The sequence below is a fragment of the Bombina bombina genome, chromosome 5 (genome assembly GCF_027579735.1).
Source record: "Bombina bombina isolate aBomBom1 chromosome 5, aBomBom1.pri, whole genome shotgun sequence".
Taxonomy (NCBI): domain Eukaryota; kingdom Metazoa; phylum Chordata; class Amphibia; order Anura; family Bombinatoridae; genus Bombina; species Bombina bombina.
This window is the reverse complement of record NC_069503.1, coordinates 537219468-537240699: the sequence shown is the minus strand read 5'-3', so window position 1 is coordinate 537240699 and position 21232 is coordinate 537219468. Positions and strand designations below refer to the sequence as shown.

Genomic DNA, 21232 nt, shown 5'->3' with positions numbered 1-21232 from the left:
GGTTCAGATAGAGCACACAATTTTAAACAACTTTCCAATTCACATCCATTATCTAAATGTGCACAGTCTTTTTATATGCACACTTTCTGAGGCACCAGATTGAAACAATATATGTATATTCATTTTGTGATAGGCTGATGGCCGTCATGTGATGAATTGGGAAGGAAAATGTAACTAACTTTTAAATTTATCAGAAAAAAAAACCTACTCATTTGAAATTCAAACTTAAGTGCTTTTGCATTGTCTTTTTATTATGCATTTATTGATTATGCTATACTACTGTGTTGAGTGGCCCCTTAAAAGGACATGAAACCCAAATGTTTTTTTAATGAATCAGATAGAGCATGTGATTTTTAAACACCTTTCTATTTTAATTCTATTCTCAAATTTTCTACGCTCTCTTGGTATCTTTTGTGAAAAGCAGGAAAGTAAGCTCAGAAGCATGCACGTGTCTGGAGCACTATATGGCAGCAGTTTTGCAAGAATGTTATTCATTTGCAAGAGCACTAGATGGCATCACTATTTCCTGTCATGCAGTGCTTCAGATAGCTACCTAGGTATCTCTTCAACACAGAATATCATGGGAACAAAGTCAATTTGAAATAAAATGTATGCTCTGTCTAAATCATAAAATAAGTTTTTTGGGTTTCATATCCCTTTGTGCTCACGTGGAATCCAAATTTCCTTACTATTGAGCATTCAAAAACATGGAGGGTAAACCGCAAAAAAAGCATTCTCTATCCAATCCAGTCCACATTTATTTTTGCTATATGTATATAAATATTTGTTATGTTATATAGAATAGTCAGATGTTACATTTAGCAAACTAAAATGTTACATTTGTCTCCAAAAGAAAACACACACATAAAACAACATTTTAGAAAAAAACTAATTCAGCCAACATTCATTGTTTTTAGTAAATAATTAGCCCATCCCTCAAAGTAAATACATACCCCTCCCTCAGAATAAACCCTCTTCATATGGATATCTATTCCCACAGTTAAAGGGACAGTAAACACTAAAATTGTTATTTTTTTAAAAGATAGATAACACCTTTAATACCCATTCCCCAGTTTTGCACAATCAACATTGTTAGATTAATATACTTTATAACATTTAAACCTCTATATGTCTGCCTGTTTCTGAGCCACTATAGGCAGCCTCTTATCACGTGCTTTTTTATTAGCTTTTCACAACAGGAGACTGCTAATTCATGTGAGCCATATAGATAATATTGTGCTCTCTCCCGGGAGTTGTGCAAAACACTGCACTAATTGGCTAAAATGAAAGTCAATAGATAATAAAAAGTAATGTGATCAGGGGCTGTCAAAAGATCCAGATCAGCCAAAAGAAAAGAAAAGAAAAAAAAAAGCTCAGTGGGGCAACAGGCAAAAAAATTAAAACATAGCGTTTATTCACAAATGTTAAGACAATGTAAAAACAAAGAGAGCCAGAGCAGCAGCGGTCTAACGCGTTTCAGCTACTGCCTTACTAATAGACCGTGCTGCTCTGGCTACACAGCCCTCTTAAATAATCATAATTGAACCTGACGTAACATGCAGCTTCAGTAATTAACCCTGTTTATGCAAACGCTGAACAGCTAACTAAGAGAGAAATATTTATATAAAACGATACATAAAAAATATCTGTAAAGTTACATGTATTCCTACTCTAGGAATCTGCTAGTTTGTGAGTTTATTTTGGAAGGAGTTGTTTCTCCCGGGCCAGTAGAAACTCTGAGCAAGGAGGAGTGGCACAGCTGATGGCTGCAATCTCGGCTACAGGTACGCTTGCAGGGAAGGAGTGAACAGAACAGTGAAAGACTGAAGTCAAGGTACTGTTTGAGCTACATCCTTCAGATGCAATAACGTTATTTATGGTAACCTGTTTTAGCATATGAGGCTCTATTTGCTACTACTTGAGCGATGAAAAGGGTTGACACACTTTGGAGCAGTCAAAAGATGCTTAGATGCAAGGTAATCACAGAGGTTAAAAGTATATTATACATATATATATAAACCATGTTGGTTGTGCAAAACTTGGGAATGGGTAATAAAGGGATTATCTATCTTTTTAAACAATAACAATTTTTGAGTTGACTGTCCCTTTAAGGTGACTTTTATGCAACTTTGTACACAATGATCCTTTCTACGAAGAACTTAACTGAGAAACACTTGGGATGGTGATAATAATACAAATAACATGTGTGTAACAGTTACCCATAAGCACTTACGTCACATCCTCGTATAGCGTCCATGGCAAGTAGGTCATTACCATGACGCAGCTGAAACTTGACCATTTCCTCTGCAGCTCTAAGATCACTGAGTTCTTGCTCCTGAGTTTTACAACATTCTTTGATCATATCTTTTAAAAGCAAAGCATATTTACTCATCCTTTGAATGGGTTTGAGTAAGTATGATGCCAAATCCATTTTGTCCCCTAAATCCTGCTGTTTATCCTGAAAATAAATTTTAAAAAATGTGTAGTTGTTACCAATTTAAATTGACTTGAAAGAATTTAAGATTGCAAGTTAAAAAAAAAAAAATTGTGTTGTAAAAAAAAAAACATTGTACATTTATTATTTATTTTTGTTGCTATTGTGGAAAAATTGTACATCTACCAGGCTCACTAGAGAGAACAAAAAATTAATTCTGTAACCTAGATTTTTTCAAAATGCTGAATATTTAATACACCAGCTACATACAAGACCTAATTGGCCAAGGGGTTTCAACAGTTTTAGATTCCATTAAAACATTTATTTTGTATGTACATAATTCACAATTCATTACTTCATTTCATATATATGCGTATGCTTACAACAGTTTACAAGATTTTGCAAATTTAGAGCTGTTCAGGAAAACACCACCCGAGAAGCCTGGAATCCATGTTCCTAGTCACTTTTGGCCAATTAGAGAGAGATGTAAATGAGCTTAAGTATTAAATTGTTATTTGAAATAGCTGTTATTGCCTGATGAAACCCCCACCTATAGTGATAATATCAGTACTGTGGTATTGGCTTTAAAAAAAACTATCCATACCGCTTCCATATTTGTGTTAATATTACAAGTTGCGCTAACTTCCCCACATAATAGACTTCTATAGGGGTGAGCAGTCAAATTCATGTTGGGTAATGCTTGGGCGCTATGCCAATGGAGCGCAAACACTCTGCTAAAGTAGTGGAGTCTTTCATATAGTTCTGTGCTATATGATTTCAAGAATATTAAAGGGACATTATACACTAGATTTTTCTTTGCATAAATGTTTTGTAGATAATCCATTTATATAGCCCATCTGGGAGTGTTTTTGAAACAATGTACAGTTTTGCTTATTTTTTAATAACATTGTGCTGATTTTCAGGCTCCTAACCAAGCCCCAAAGTTTTAGAAGTGTACTAATGTATACCGCCTCCAGCTTGTTCCTGTTTGTGTAAAGAGTCTTTTTATATGCAGAGGAAGGGGGAGGTGGGGAGTGTTTGCTCTTTTTGCTATAGAACCACTTGCAGTGGGTGTTCCACCTAACCTTTTCAACAGAGCTAAACTGGGAGCTTCTAAGTAAGTTTTTAAACGATTTTATACTGGATTTTTATATCAGTATCTGTGCATAGTCTTCTTTATAGTAGTGTCTATTACATGCAGTTATATGAAAATTGGTGTATATTGTCCCTTTAACCCCTTAGTGACCAGAGCTTTTTTCCATTTGTTGACCGTTTGGGACCAGGGCTATTTTTACATTTCTGTACACATCTACAACCACCAAAAAACACCCATGCTAAATAGTTTCTAAATTTTGTCCTGAGTTTAAAAATACTTAATGTTTACATGTTCTTTGCTTTTTTTGCAAGTTATAGGGCAATAAGTACAAGTAGCACTTTCCAAATCAATTTTTTTAAAATTTGCATAAGTTACATTTTAACACTGATATCTGTCAGGAATAACCCTTCACATGTATATATATTTTTTTTAGTAGACAACCCAAAGTATTGATCTAGGCCAAATTTTTTCACAAACTTTAGGTTTCTCACTGAAATTATTTACAAACAGCTTGTGCAATTATGGCAGTGTAGTGTAGTAGACAACCCAAAGTATTGATCTAGGCCCATTTTGGTGTATTTCATGCCAGCATTTCACCGCCAAATGCGATCAAATAAAAAAAAAATCATTAACCTTTTCAAAATTTTAGGTTTCTCACTGAAATTATTTACAAACAGTTAGTGTAATCATGGCACAAATGATTGTAAATGCTTCTCTGGGATCCCCTTTGTTCAGAAATAGCAGACATATATGGCTTTGGGATTGCTTTTTGGTAATTAGAAGGCCGCTAAATGCTGCTGCGCACCACACTTGTATTATGCCCAGCAGTGAAGGGGTTAATTAGGTAGCTTATAGGGTTAATTTTAGCTTTAGTGTAGAGATCAGCCTCCCATCTGACACATCCCACCCCCTGATCCCTCCCAAATAGCTCTCTTTCCTCCCCCACCCCACAATTGTCCCCGCCATCTTAAGTACTGGCAGAAAGTCTGCCAGTACTAAAATAAAAGCTATATTTGTTTTTTTGGTGGGTTTTTTTTAAAGCATACTTACATATGCTGCTGTGTACTATCCCCCCTTAGCCCCCAACCTCACTGATAACCCCCCAAACAGCTTCCTAACCCTCCCACTCTAACTTAATGGGCGCCATCTTGGGTACTGGCAGCTGTCTGCCAGTACCCAGTTTAGAAGAAAAAAGGTTTTTGTTTTACATTTTTTTAACTTTTCTGTAGTGAAGTCTGCCAATACTAAAATAAAAGCCCCCAACCTCCCGGATCCCCCCTTAGGCCCCAACCTCATTGATTCCCCCCAAACAGCTCTCTAACCCTCCCCTTGCTACCTAATTGTCACCATCTTGGGTACTGGCAGCGGTCTGCCAGTACCCTGTTTGCCCCCCAAAAAAAGTTTTTTTATTTTTATTTATTAAATAATACATTTTTCTGTAGTGTAGCTGCCTCCCCCTCCCAGATCCTTTGATCATTATTTATTCCCCCCCTCCCTCTCCCTCCTTCCCATACACTTTTACATTGGTGGGAGCAGTTGCTGCGCGCGCGCCCCCCGCACGCTTCTGGCGTGCACATTGTACATATAGGAACCGGATGCTCAGTAGCGATGGGCCGCCCACCTGCCTCCCTGCAATGGTTCCCACCCACCAACGATCAGCACCGTTGCTACCGGTGCAGAGTTGGCCACAGAGTGTCTCTCTCTGCATCGGTGTGTAAAAAAATGGTATTGCAGGATGCCTCAATATCGAAACATCACTGCAATACCATGAAAGCGGCTGGAAGCGATCAGGATTGCTTCCACTTCTGATCGCTTTCACCGCTTCAAACCCCTAAGAACGTACAGTGTACATCCTTGGTCGTTAACTGACATTTTTTGTAGGACATACCCTGTAGGTTCTTGGTCATTAAGGGGTTAAGCATAAAACATTTCTGACGTACATACCTTTACACACACATATCTCTCTAAACATTTCAAAATTCAAAAGAGGGACAGGCCCCCCCACAACCCCCCCCCCCAGGCAAAAAATTTAAATGGGGTGGGCAGGAACGGGGGTTAAAAAAAATCATAAGACCAAAGTAATATAAATAAAATTCTAAATAAAGTCATATCTTTTAATACTCTAAGGCAGCAAATCAAACACAAGCTTAAACCACTGGTATAGCTGTGTGAGCTCTGTATTTAATTAACCTTTGCAGAGACAGTGCTAAATATTTTTAAAGTCAGCAAAAATGCACAGTAACACACTACATAGCATACACTTACACATGCAGATACACACACACTACATAGCATACACTCAAACATGCAGATACACACACACTACATAGCATACACTTACATATGCAGATACACACTACATAGCATACACTTATACATGCAGATACACATGCACACACTACACAGAATACACTTATACATGCAGATACACATACTACATAGCTTACAATTACACATGCAGATACACACACACTACATAGCATACACTTACACATGCAGATACACACACACACACACACACACACACTACATATCATACACTTATACAGGCAGATACACACACACACACACACACACACACATACACTACATATCAAACACTTATACAGGCAGATACACACACTACATAGCATTCACTTACACATGCAGATACACACACACTACATAGCTTACACTTATACATGCAGATACACACACACTACATAGTATATACTTACACATGCATATACACACACACACACTACATAGCATACACTTACACATGCAGATACACACACACACACACACACACTACATAGCATACACTTATACATGCAGATACACACAAACACTACATAGTTTACACTTATGCAAGCAGATACACACACACACTACATAGTATACACTTACACATGCAGATACACACACACTACATAGTATACACTTAAACATGCAGATATACACTTATACATACAGATACACACACACACTACATAGCTTACATTTATACATGCAGACACACACACTACATAGCATACACTTATACATACAGATACACACACACACACTTATACATACAGATACACACACACTACATAGCTTACACTTATACATGTAGATACACACACACTACATAGCATACATTTATACATGCAGATACACACACACACACTTATAGATACAGATATACACACACACTACATCATATATGGGTATCTGTAATTAATTGTATGGGGTCCTGGGGTTGGCAAGCACATTAGCTGGCAGTCTGAGGCTGCCACTGTTTGTTACTCTGGTGTTAACACAGCTCATCGTATAAAACTGAAGGCATGCTAGTATTATCACCAGGGGTTAGACGTCATCACTACCAGAGGTAGGTTAGAGGTCACTATTACCTGAGGTCAGAGGGTATACAGCCTTCTTACTCCTGCTTAACCCACACACCATTTATTTTACACTGGGAATCTAACAGGTATATAACCCTGGGAGAGAAAAAGCTGCTTCTGAGTATGGGCCCAATAGAATTTAATTTTTTTTTTTTTTAATGCATGGGGCAATGCGGGACAGATGGCTAGCAACCCGGGACAGCGGGACAGACCCCTAAAATCGGGACTGTCCCGCGAATCGGGGGTATGCACACATTTATGTTATACACACACACACATATTTTATACACACACACACATATATATATTATATACACACAAATATATATATATATATATATATATTATACACACACAAACACACATATATAGTATACTACACGCACACATACATATATATATATTATACACACACACACACATATATATATATATATATATATATATATATACAGTATATATATATTACTCACACACACATACATATATATTATACACACACATATATATTGCACACACACACACATATATATATATATATATATATATATACACGAAATAGGAAAGTCCCAGCACTAAGACCTTTGTAGTTAGCAGGGTGCGCGCTGTCACTGTCTCACCAAGACAGTATGGATATAGAAACGATAAATTGACTGCAGCAATCCTGGATATCAATTCAGTGATTTATTTGTTTATATATATATATATATATATATATATATATATATATATATATATATATATATAAAATACACACACAGTCATGCGAAAATGATAGTACACCCTCTTTGAATTCTATGGTTTTATGTAGCAGGACATAATAACAATCATCTGGTCCTTAGCAGGTCTCAAAATTAGGGAAATACAACCTCAGATAACCAAACAACACATGACATATTACACCGTGTCATGATTTATTTAACAAAAATAAAGCCAAAATGGAGAAGCCATGTGTGAAAAACGAAGTACACCTTATGATTCAAAAGCTTGTAGAACCACCTTTAGCAGCAATAACTTGAAGTAATAATTTTCTGTGTAATCAATCTCTCACATCGTTTTTGGCCCACTCTTCTTTACAAAGTTGCTTCAGTTCATTGAGGTTTGCGGGCATTCGTTTATTTACAGCTCTCTCAAGGTCCCGCCACAGCATTTCAATCAGGTTGAGGTCTGGACTTTGACTGGGTCACTGCCACACCTTTGATTCTTTTCTTTTTCAGACATTCTGTTGTAGATTTGCTGGTGTGCTTGGGATCATTGGGACCCAATGTTGGCCAAGCATCAGCTGTTGGACAGATGGCCTCACATTTAACTCTACAATACATTGGTATACAGAGGAGTTAATGGTTGACAGCTGGTATAAGGTGTTTTTGCTGATATGCTGTGTTTGGTTTTCACCAAACGCGGTGCTGTGCATTATGGCCAAACATCCTCACTTTGGTCTCATCTGTCCAAAGGACATTGTTCCAGAAGTCTTGTGGTTTGTTCAGATGCAACTTTGCAGACCTAAGCGGTACTGCCATGTTCTTTTTAGAGAGAATAGGCTTTCTCCTGGCAGCCGTTCCATACAAACCATACTTTTTCAGTCTTTTTTCTAATTGTACTGTCATGAACTTTAACATTTAACATGCTGAGGCCTGTAGAGTCTGAGATGTAACTCTTGTTTTTTTTTGCAATTACTATGAGCATTGCATGGTCTGAATTTGCTGGGACGTCCACTCCTGGGAAGATTAGCAACTGTCTTGAATGTTTTCCACTTGTGAATAATCTTTCTCACTGTAGAATGATGGACTTTAAATTGTTTGGAAATGACAAATGGCCTTATAACCCTTCCTAAATTGATGGGCAGCAACAATTGCTTCTCTACGATCATTGCTAATGTCTTTCCTCCTAGGCATTGTAATAACACACACCTGAATGCTCTAGACCAGCAAACTGCTAAAACTTCGGCTTTTATAGAGGTGGTCACACTTGCTGATGATCAATAAATGAAGGGCATTTGATTAGCAGCACCTGGCTGCTACTTAGCCTCTTAATTCCTATGAAGCATTAAGGGTGTACTTAGTTTTTTTCCATTTTGGCTTTATTTTTGTAAAATAAATCATGACACAGTGTAATATGTCATGTGTTGTTGTACATCTGAGGTTGTATTTACCTAATATTAAGACCTGCTATAGACAAGATGATTGTTATTATGTCCTGATACGTAAAACCATAGAATTCAAAGAGGGTGTACTTTCTTTTTGCATGACTTTATACTAAAAACGTCCAAGGGAGAACACTGTGTGTGTGTGTGTGTATATGTATGTGTATATATATATATATATATATATATATATATATATATATATATATATATATATGTGTGTATATATGTATGTATATATATATTATGCACACACATATTATACACACGCATATATATTTTATACACACATATATTATACACACACACACTGTATTTGCACATGTTTTGTAACACAAACTAGCAAGCAATAATCATTTACTTTAGGTAACAAAATGCGCTTAATTTTAAAGTGGTATTTTGGATTTTTCTCCTCTAGTAAGCTAGGCTCAAATGTTTTCCTATTTAAACTTACCTGACCAAGATGCACTAATCCCTTGTATCTCTTGACTAAAATATTTTGAAGATGTTTTAAGATGTGCTCGGCTGCTCTAAGTCTTTTTAGATACAAAATATGCTAATGTTATATATAAGATGTACTTTATGATAAGATGTGTATTGGAATATTTAAAAATCTTATTAAAACATGGTTGGTGAACCTATAGCATATGCTGCCTCTGAGTGACCACCATAATCCCTGGCTTTATTGGCTGCAATAGTGGTGCTTATTTTCCTTTTGAATCCATGTTATCAGCAATTAAGCATTAATTTTTAAATTTAAAAAGCACTAGAGATTTTCATTCCTCCAGAAGGTTGTCACAAATTTGGACACGCGATACTCTCAAAAAGGCAAACCTCCCAACATATGTGTCTAGGTATTAGGGACTCAGGAGGTTGAAAGAGTCAGTATACGTTTTGTAGGCGGGACTGTGGGTGTATCTAATTTTTTTTGTGGGCATGGCAGGGTGATCTAAGGCAGGGCTAAGGGAAATTCTGCAAATAGAGACATATGGTTTTCTCAGTGGGACACCGGGAGAAAGCTCAGTTAGGGACTGTCCCTCTCAAATAGGGACGGTTGGGAGGTCTGAGTAAATGTGTTCATTACCTGTGTAATAAAGCTTTGAATTACAGTATATATTTTAATGTTAATAAATGTCAGTGTCCTGAACAAAATACAGTACTTACTGTTAAAAGAAGTATTTTTAAAATAGAATCTAGCTGGCTAAAAGCAAATGATAAAAAAATGTAGTAAAGAAACCATATAATTACCTTAAAGAAAGCATTCCCATGACTTATAAGCAAAGTGTCTGATTGGGGTTTATTCTTGCTGTACAAAGCATACATTCCAAACTGTTCTTCCTGAGAAAGATATGAAAAGTTTAATGAGATTTAAAAAAAGTTTTAAGAGCTAAAAATCTATATATTGTTTCCTCACATAGAGTACTAAAAACTGTTAATAAACAAATGCATATAAAACAAAAAATAACTTGATGAATACAGGAGTCATATTGTAGCATGAGGATTCAACATATTATAAAAACAGTAGAATTTAGAAAACAAATCCAACATTATGCCTTAATAATTGGGAAAATAAATAAGGCTTTTGTTCTAAAATGGGAGCAAAGCAGATATTTTTTACACATAACCATTTGTATTTATTATTGCACTACTGCATGAACAGTAATGTGTGTTTAAACCTTGCAATGAGGTCAAATATATAGTTAACATCAGCTACAGAGCTATTGTCTGAGGGTGAACATAACCACTGAGCCAAAAGGGGTCACATATGTGCTTGAAACAATGATTCGTTCAATACCATGATTTCACAGTAAACATGACTACTTTTATAACCAAATCCTGAATGCAGCACATAGTACATGCATCATATTACATCATGAATAATTGGAAGGGCTTGAATACTAACTGGATGATGAAACATATAAAATACAAAAGAAGAAACAATATCACTGCTTCTCTGGTATATAAAACAGTCAGTTTCATTGCAGCAATAAAAAACACTAAGAAATATAAATAATTGCAATAATTGTATTATTCATCATTTTAAAAGGATTTTATCATTAATTTTTTATTTTCCATGTCTATTACTTCCTGCCACAGCCCTAAAAGGGGGCTGTGATCTCTACAGCAAAACATATCTAGCTTGATATCATACATTTCAGTGAAAACTAGAGAGACTGGAAGACAGATTTGTCCATGCTCAGGAGAAATGAAATGCAACTTAAAATTACCAACCTGTCAGCTCTCTCATCAAGTAAGTTGTTTGCTGTTCTTTACACAATATGTTTCTTTTAATGTTTGCTTTGATTTAGCATATTCATTTTTACTAAAGGAGCACTGTTTCATATCCCTTTAAAGTTAAAAGTAAAGGAACTGATATATATACCGATATATAGATGACTACTCCAAAAACAAATTTCAAACTGAATAAGTGACTAAAGTGGCATGGTAGTCAAAATTTAACTTTCATGATTCAGGTAGAGTGTATAAAAAAATCAAGTTTACTTCTAATATCAAACTGACCTCTTTATCTTGGTCTTTGTTAAAATGTAACATCTTTCCTTATGAAAATACTGAGGTAAGCTTAGGAGTGTGCATGTGACTTCAGCACTATATCTATAACATTGTTACAAACACTGCTGCCACATCGTGCTCAAATATGTGCATGATCCCGAGCCTAGTTCAGTTAAATCTAAAGGTAAGATAGATTAAATTATGTGGACCAGTATTATTTTTTCCCATGAAAATACAAATTATAATAAACACATCTCAAGTATACACTTACATGAAAAAAAATAGTTTTCCTTGGCAATTATTTCTAGTTTCTATAATAAAAGGCAAAAACATTTTTTTTTCCTGGGAAAAATACCTACATGTTTCAGGAAGCAGTTGCTGACTCTTAAGGGACAGTCTATACAGTGATCCAACTCCTTTAAGAAATACTGGCTGTGAAAATCATAAAGTTTCTCCAAATTTCCAAAAATAATATTCCGTTTGCCTCTTAAATCTTGAGGCAGGTCTAATCTCTCCATTTCTGGGAAATAGTTGTCAATTATGTATCCTAAGGATCTCACATACTCTCTTTCTGTAGTGATCATTTCATCCATGATATGATGGAGTTTGCTGCTAAAAAGCAAAAAAAGGTTTAAATAATTTCTAATATTTTTTAGAGCATCCTGGCAAAGCTAAATGTACTTTATATAAATATAACTCCTAAAAAAGAGAATAACACATTTTCAAGACAGATCATTTTGTGATACTTGCGAGGTTTGATCACACTATACAGTGGTGTGGCTTTATGTAATTTTAAGACTGGGGTGAGAGTGATTATATAGGATTCATTGGAGATGGATCTGCAGTTTGGTACTTGTCAATTTATTTAAAGTTTAGGAGCCAGGCCAGTTCTCCGACTGGTGCTACTAACAGAAGTGCATAAGTGGATTCTGGGCATTATAGTTCTCTGTAACTACTCTGTAGACCATTGTTCACTGTAAGTTGATTTGTATATTGTGCATGGGGAATAATGTTTGCACTGATTTGTACTGCACTTTTGTCTGTTTTTACAGCTTTTTTGATGTTCAATATCTGGAGGGGAGAGTTCATAAAAGACATACTTGCTTATAAGAACTGAAAAAAATTAAACAAATATCTAAATCTAACACAGATAAAAGTAAAACAATTTATTTACTGCCTGGAACACACACACCTGTAATTTAACCCTTGATAATCCAAAACACACAGGGACAATCAAGGTGTTAAATAACTGCTGTGTGACACAATGGGGTATGTTATCTGTATTAGTGCCACTCAGACAGCTGAAGCAAGTAACTGGTATGCAACAAAGTAGCTATGAGCGGGAGCCCCACACCTCTCTCCACTCATGGATGTAGTGTAGAAAGAAATATATCTTGACAAAAATTATTGTTAGATGTGATGAAAGAGGAGACATATATAGAAATAGCACAATCAAAATGTGTAATGTGAAAAAAGGCCAAGAACCGAAACACAGAAGTTAAAGCTGTTCTTAGAAAACATTGTTGTCCCATGGCAAGAGAGCACTAAAAATAGAAGGTTAAAAAATATATGGTTTTAACAAGACTTAAAGGGACATGCCACCCACATTTTTTCTTTTATGATTTAGAAAGAGAATGCAATTTAAAACATCTTTCTAATTTACTTATATTATCTAATTTGTTTTATTCTCTTGATATTCTTTGATGAAAAGCATATCTAGATATGCTTACTAGCTGCTGATTGGTTGCTGCACATAGAAGCCTTGTGTGATTGGCTCACCATGTGCATTTCTTTTTCTTCAACTAAGGATATTTTAAAAATGAAGCAAAATAAATAATGGAAGTAAATTGTAATGTTGTTTAAATTTCTATTCTCTATCTGAATCATGAAAGAAAGATTTCGGGTTTAGTGGCCCTTTAAAAAAGACTTAAAGGGACACTCAACTCAAATTAAACTTTCATGATGCAGATAGACCAGGCAATTTAAAACAACTTTCCAATTTACTTCCATTAACAAAATGTGCACAGTCTTTTTATATTTACACTTTTTGAGTCACCAGCTCCTACTAAGCATGTGCAAGAATTCACAGAACATACATATATGCATTTATGATTGGCTGATGGCTGTCACATGGTACAGGAGGAGTGGAAATAGACATAACTTTTAAATTTGTAAAAAAAAAAATCTACTACTCATTTGAAGTTCAGACGAAGTGCTATTGCATTGTCTTGTTATCAATCATGCATTTGTTGTTTATGCAAATCTACTGTATTTACTGGTCCTTTAACTCTCAATGTATGATATTTCCCTACCTTAACTTTGGTTCATTCATTGCCTGTTTATTCTAAGTGCAGTAAATGGGTGCATGTTGGGCCTTTCCAGTTTGGGCCTAGTCAGATTTTCTTCCTTCACATTCAAGTTTCAATTTATTTACCTATTAGTATTGGGGTGGGATGGCTCAATATCAGATTTGCGTCCAACCATTTTTCTGATTGTTTTACCAATCAGAAAAGCAAGATTCAATTCTGACAGAGACCCCTCCAAATAATAATCCTAATTGTTTATCCAATCCAGGAGCAAGGTAAAGGACCTCACAAACCTGAGCTACCCTTTTCATTTTAGAAGGGAGTTATTTAGAAAAGGGTCCATTTGGTTCTAGGTCTATTGGTTAATGGCATCTTTAATTTATGGTGGGGTCATGTAATCGGTTCCTTGAATGCTGATTGGGTAATAAATATTGCTCTAGAGAGGTCATGAGGGGGCTATGATTGCTCACCAAATCAGATATGATGTAGTAGGCAATGATGGGGGAGAAGTCGTTTTTAGGGTTAACTTGTAGTGGTGGTCTGGAAGGAAGGGTTGGCAAGGCCAGTGCAGTAAGAACCAATAAGGTAAATTTGTAAGCTATTACTGGCTTATTCCTAGTCATCCCTTCTTAGCACACACTATTTATATCTGTCACATAAATAAGGCACCCCCCTCTCAGCTGCTCCACTGCAGTGACATCTCCCACAGTTATGTATTGCTTGGGTACTGTTTGTATGGTAACTTAGAATTGGTGCTGAGAAGTAACATGTGCGTTTCGTTTCTAATCGAAATTCGGACGAATTCGTCAAATTCGGAGCTTTGGATCGATTCAAATTTCTGAATTACCGTAGCACCGAAACTACCGAATATATCCGAATTAGTTTGGATTTATTTGTTACATTCGGATGGCCATGGACTAATCACAATTACACTAGTTATTGTACAATATATTAGGTCATATCACTCTGCTATGGGTTACACCTAATATTACAGTACATAATAGTAGTCTAATACACAGCACATCCCACACATACCGAACTTCCGAATTTACTAATCGAATCCGAACCGAATACATCCGAATTTATTTGAATCCGAATAAATATGAAACTAATGTATTTTAATCAATCCGAAAACGAAATTCGAAAACATCCGAATCGATCTGAAATGAATCAAAACAAATTTTTCCGCCGTGCACAAGTCTACTGAGAAGAGAAAAAAGATGCTCACATCATTATAAGAGGAAGAAGGTGCAAAAGTGACAACTGTGACCTGAGGCCTGGTACTCATCAAGCCCTGTTCTAAAGTGTATGGGAGTTGTCAAGTTACACCATGAGATGCATGATGCACTAATTTGGGTTTTATATACAGATTACATTAAGGATAAAAAATGTACACTATGAACTCAAAGAAATGTTAAATCTTCAAATGCACAGATACATATTTAATCCATTAACATTAATCAATTAATTTTTGTTTTCAAAATATATTCATTATCTATGTGTGTAATTAAAATATGTTGTCAAATAAGCTAATCATTTGTAGATAGATACACAACGGTACATTGTAGTTCTATTAATTTGCTGCAATATGTTTTATATTATAGATCCATGCTTAAAAAATAAGCGGTCAAAGAATTATATATGTATTTCAACTCAAATGTGTTATGTTTCTTGTGGTGCAGAAGTCATAGAAGCATAGAAATACAAAAATGTATAGTACTACAGTTACCTATACTAACCTTCTGCCTCTTGTTCGCTGTTCTTCTGCATGCAAATGCATGTGTGACGGTGATGACAAACTTCTATTTCTGGTCATTTGTGGACTTTTGCTATGAAATTTGTGAAAATGGGACCTTTCAGATGAAACACTACCAGCAATTTCTAGTCCCTTGATGTGTACTCCTGTATAGACATGTCGATGAATGTCACTGTGAATACTTTCAGGTTGAGAAAATTCAAAGCTTTGTGTTTTCTTTAGAAGTTTTTTAAGTGGATGTTTTTTATGACGAGAAGTTGGAGAGCGAACAGGTTCTGAATAACAGGAGACTGATCCACACTGGTCAATGTCTTTCAGAACCTCTTCGCGTCTTAGCAGGAAAGAGGCATCCTGAGAACACAATACCTCATTATATTGTGAGTGCAAATCTATACGTTGATTTGTTTTTATTTCATTTAACACCCCCCCTGGCAAAAGACTGTCTCTTTCTTGATGAATTAAAGGAATATTGTTGTTATTATTATTAAAACCAATACCGTTTAAGTCATTCCCAAAATCAGAGATGCTCAGAGATGAACCATTTTCAACTTTCAAGTCAATTTTTATGGAAGCATTGTCAACTGTTCTTAGTAAATTATTCTTATAAGAGGATTTGTGCGCCTCTTGCAGTGCATCTTCTAAACAGTGCCTTGTTTGTTGACATTTTAACCACAGGATATTCCACTGTTTAAGTTCTTTTTCACTTGCAAGGCTCAGAACCATCTCATTAACCTTGTGAAAATTTTCAGCAGAAACTTTTTTGGCTTCTTGGTGATACATTTGTAAGTCCTGAATTGCAGAAGGTGTGTATTTTACCTCTGTAGTCAATTGCTTTAGATAGTCATTACAATGCACCATCCATTTATTTGCCTGGGGTGAAACAAAAAGGGAACAGCTACATTATTTTACAGTTTGAACTTTTTCACATAACATTACTAGATAATAATAGAATGTCCCATCAAAAATAATGGAATCCAATGGTAACCTCCTGAAACTCCTATCTAAGATCCTAGAACTACAGTAGATGATTATAATATATCCAATATTTTTCCATGCAACAGGTACTTGTCCCTGATAGTTCCCTTGATTTTTAAATTTGCATTACTTGATACATACACACCTGGCAATGAATAGTATCAGGTAACTTTACAAATTAGATGCTTTTTTATACTGTGACAAATACATATTCTTAAAGCATCTGAGCAAGATAATATACTAATGTCCTTCATGTATAACAATTTGTTTGAAAAGGCTGCTTTTAATATCCAATACATACATAGTATACTGGTTAACCAATCAGAAGAGCTTTATAATGAAAGTAAGCCATCCTATCAGAATGCTGATAATCTATAGTTTTTAATAAAAAGAATATAAATAGGAAGGATATTATGGGCGGTTATATAAGGGTCCGGGCATCTAGTTCTGATAAGATGTAAGGTATAAGGGGGGGCAGTTCTGTAAAGGGGCTAATGTCTACTTACAAGAATACTTTTATAACTGTTTAATTAGCTCACATAGATCTAGTTTTTTTTTATTTTTAAAGGGCCAGTAAACCCGCCAAATAATGTTATATAATTCTGCACATAGCTTAGCGCTAGCTTTATAAAACAAAGGGCTGCATAGATATTTACCTAAGAAAATGACTTTTACAGAACGCCGCTCCTTGCTCTACTGAGCCGCTCTGGTCTGGTAGCGGGAGCGAGCTAGATTGAGTTTAATGGCACGGTCGGGCCGGCTGTGAATAGACAGCATGCCACGAAGCGCTTCTGAAAAAAACAGACCTGCTCAGTAGAGCAAGGAGCGGCGTTCTGTTAAAGTAATTTTCTTAGGTAAATATCTATGCAGCCCTTTGTTTTAGAAACCTGGCGCTAAGCTAATGTTATATAATTCTGCACTGTGTGCAGAATTATATAACATTATTTGGTACGTTTACTGTCCCTTTAAAAGGACATTACACACTTAGGGCCAGAATGCAAGGGGAGAGCAAAATATCACTTTCGCGAGGGTGATATTTGCGCTCCACTTAGTAATACCAGTGCACGCAAATGTGCACTGGTATTACAAGTTAGGTGCATTGCAAACGCGACCCAAACCTCGAAAGCGTGCTTCCATAGGCTCCAATGGGAGCCTCGTTCTCATGCCATGAGACACGGTATGAGAACCTAGCGCAGCGAAGGGGGTAAGTCGCACATCGATGGGCAGCAGATTTAAATATATATGTATATGCTTATATACATATATATTTATGTGTTAATATGTGTATATACACATATTAACACATAAATATAAATCTATATAAGTATATACATATATATTTACAGAGAACACACAGTTCCCCATAGACTGCAATGTAAAGGCACTTTTAAGTGTTGTTTCTTTTCTTACACCCCACACCTGCCAAATGTAACCGCTAAAAACTGCTTTATGCCTCCCTCTAGTCATGGGTACCGTTATGTTGAACTCTGTCTTTCACTACATTCCAGTGCTGACAAGTTTGCATACGTGCAGCAACTCTCCTTCAGATACCTGCAGTGAAACCTAGGTTCCAAAATTGCAAAACCCACAATTAGAGGGGAGGTGCATGAAATACATGTGGTGTTTACTGCCCCTTTAATAAACTGCCCTCTCCAGAAAAGATGTAACTATAGGCATGGGGTAGATTTACCAAGCAGCGGACGCTGCAATCTACCCCCAAGAACTGCTTGGGCAATGATAAATGCTGACAGCGTATGCTGTTGGCATTTATCAATGTGCAGCGGACATAATACGCTACATTATAGCATGTCCGCTTGCAATTTAATAAATCGGCCCCCTAGGCTGTGGGTTTTAAACCATGGCCTGTAAATAAATGTGGTTTTAAGCAAGTCTGCTTGTTTGTGAAATACACATGAGCGCAATAATTATGTTGCTAAATAGAGGTAGAATATCTCGTATCCCAGAACAGCAGAGTTAATTAATAACCTTATTATATTGGTTGCAAAGCTAATCTGTCTGCAATATCAAAATGAGGCTCTTTAAATGGCAACTGTTTAAATACATTCGGTTATATTCACTGCTACCATTGAAGAGACAAATGTAATCATTAGAATAGTATATGCTGCATTCGGTGGCTCCATGTGTAACTGCTCTCATTGCAATACTGCTCATGAGACTGCTTGCAAACATAGACATCTATAGATATAAAACGCTACACACTCCAACACACCTAGTTATAAGTTAACAGTGCGCACGCGCATACATTCGCAGCGTGCCCACTTAGAATATTATTATCAATGTTGGTTTGTGTTAAGCGGATTTACCAGCAGCTCATTGCACATTAAAATCTACAGAGATTCCCTCCTGTCCCCTGACATGTTTCGCCACTGACTGGCTTTCTCAAAAAGCAAAATGTATATCTCTCGTACAATAATCTAATAGTACAATAAGACATTTAGGTTACTGGGGAATTCCTGACTACACAACAAGTAGTACCATTAGAGCTTTTCCTTTGATAAATTGAGAAGCAGCGGTGGCGGACTGAAATCATCCCGATCCGTCACGATCGGGATGATTGCCACCCCTGCTAGCGGCCTATTGGCCAGAAATGCTTGTGCAATGTTAAATGCTGACAGCGTATTTAGCGATGCCGTGCAGACATGATTCGCTGCAGCGAATCATGTCCATCCGGCATTTGATAAATCGGCCCCATAGTATTATTAACCTTATAGCATAATCTAGACCAAGTAATAAGGAATATATTTATCATTAATAATTGAAAACTATTCATAGGTGAAACAATTCAAGAGTGACATATATTTGCACTTTGATGATATTGAAATAAAACAATGTTAAATATATTTTAAGGTACAAATTATTCCATACTAAGATCTCGAGTGAACAGTTTAACAGCAGTCAGCAAAAGTTAGAAAACAACATATCTCCACCTCAGGAAACAGATGTTTTACACTTTTAAACATTCTTGTCTAAATATGTGATTTATGCAAGAAACAACATAATGAGTGCAAGGACTTTACAATCAATTTATGTAGTTAAATTCTCTCACCGTCTCATAAAATTCATACAAATTGAGCAATATTTCCAGTTCAGTTTTTCGCTTTTCGGTTTGAGCTTTAATTCCATCAAGATAAGTTTTGAAATTCTGAAAATATCCCTCTGGGTTCTGAGACTTACTTTCATCCATTAACTGAAATCCTTTTTCACAATTTAGCTGCGTAAGACAGAAAAGCTGGATTTATATAAAATATTCTTGTTATATATATTTCCTAAATGCAGAAGAAAATAATCAATGGTGACAGGGATCATAAAAAACCCCATATATATACAGTATATATAAATATATATATATATATATATATATACACACCAATGTTAACACCTAAACTATCTAGTATGCCCACTGCTTTTGCAAAGAATGATTTTCCTGTCATGACTGTTGATGCAAAGCTGATAATCCCCCTAGATGAGTACAGAGAATATGAGGGAAGAAGGGGGTAAAAAAAAAAATATACAGAGATAAATTAGCTAAAAGTATAAACCAAAGCCTCCCTGTGAGAAAGTGGAACAAGTACAATTTTACAGCAAAAGGAAGCAAAATAAATAATGGATGTATATTGTAATATTGTTTCATTTTCAATAATGAAACATATTATGTGTTTTTGAAATGCAAAGTTTAATGGTCCTTTAATATAAAATTTTAAACAAAATGGTGATGCCCTTAAACTGCATTATTCCAAGTATATGGTATTTTTCCTTAGTCCACCTAAAAGGCAAAGGTCAGGAGTGTATTTACAGTGCAGTACATGAGTTTACATGGAACTAAGTATATTTAAAGGGATATCAAACCCAATTTTTTTCTTTCATTATTCAGATAGAGCATGCAATTTTAAACAACTTTCTAATTTACTAATTAATTAAAAAAAATTCTTTGTTCTGTTGGTATCGTTTGTTAAAAATCAGAGAGGTTTGCTTAGGAGTCAGCCCATTTCCGGAGCACTATATGGCAGCACTTTTGCGAGAATGTTATCCATTTGCAAATTGCAAGAGCACTAGATGCTAGCACTATTTCCTGCCATGTAGTGCGCCAAATGCCTACTTACGTAGCTCTTCAACACAGAATATCATGAGAACAAAAGCAAATTTGATAATAGAAGTAAATTAAAAACATTTTTAAAATGGCATGCTGTGTCTGAATCACAAAAGAAAATGTTAAAGTTTCATATCCCTTTAAGTGATTGTACGACACTGCAATGCCGAAGTTTGTTGCAGATGATGGTATCTTAATATATCATAAAATATTATTTGAGTTATATAAAGGGACATTAAACCCACATTTCTTATTTCATGATTTAGAAAGAGCATACAATTCTAAACAACTTTCTAATTTACTTCTATTATCTTATTTGCTTAATTCTCTTGATATCCTTTGCTGAAAGGCATATCTAGATAGGCTCGGTAGCTGCTGATTGGTGGCTGCACATAGATACCTTGTGTGATTGGCTCACCCATGTGCATAGCTATTTCTTCAACAAAAGATACTTAAAGAATGAAGCAAATTAGATAATAGAAGTAATTTGGAATGTTGTTTAAAATTGTTGATTAGGCAATTCTAATGCATTAAATGG

At 35.7% G+C, this 21232-nt stretch overlaps 1 protein-coding gene across 3 annotated transcripts in view; it reads right to left on the bottom strand.

The window, feature by feature from the left end:
* Window positions 1-21232, bottom strand: part of PLEKHG4B (pleckstrin homology and RhoGEF domain containing G4B) — a 199485-nt gene that overhangs the window by 16034 nt on the left and 162219 nt on the right. For 2 of the 3 annotated variants that reach the window (XM_053714470.1, XM_053714472.1), the window contains exons 13-17: window positions 19654-19818; window positions 15595-16481; window positions 11909-12161; window positions 10287-10376; window positions 2234-2458 (exon numbers count right to left, since the gene is read on the bottom strand). In XM_053714470.1, coding sequence (XP_053570445.1) covers window positions 2234-2458; window positions 10287-10376; window positions 11909-12161; window positions 15595-16481; window positions 19654-19818 — 1620 coding nt within the window. The remainder of the gene's footprint in view (window positions 1-2233; window positions 2459-10286; window positions 10377-11908; window positions 12162-15594; window positions 16482-19653; window positions 19819-21232) is intronic. The other variant, XM_053714471.1, reaches the window with a different exon arrangement.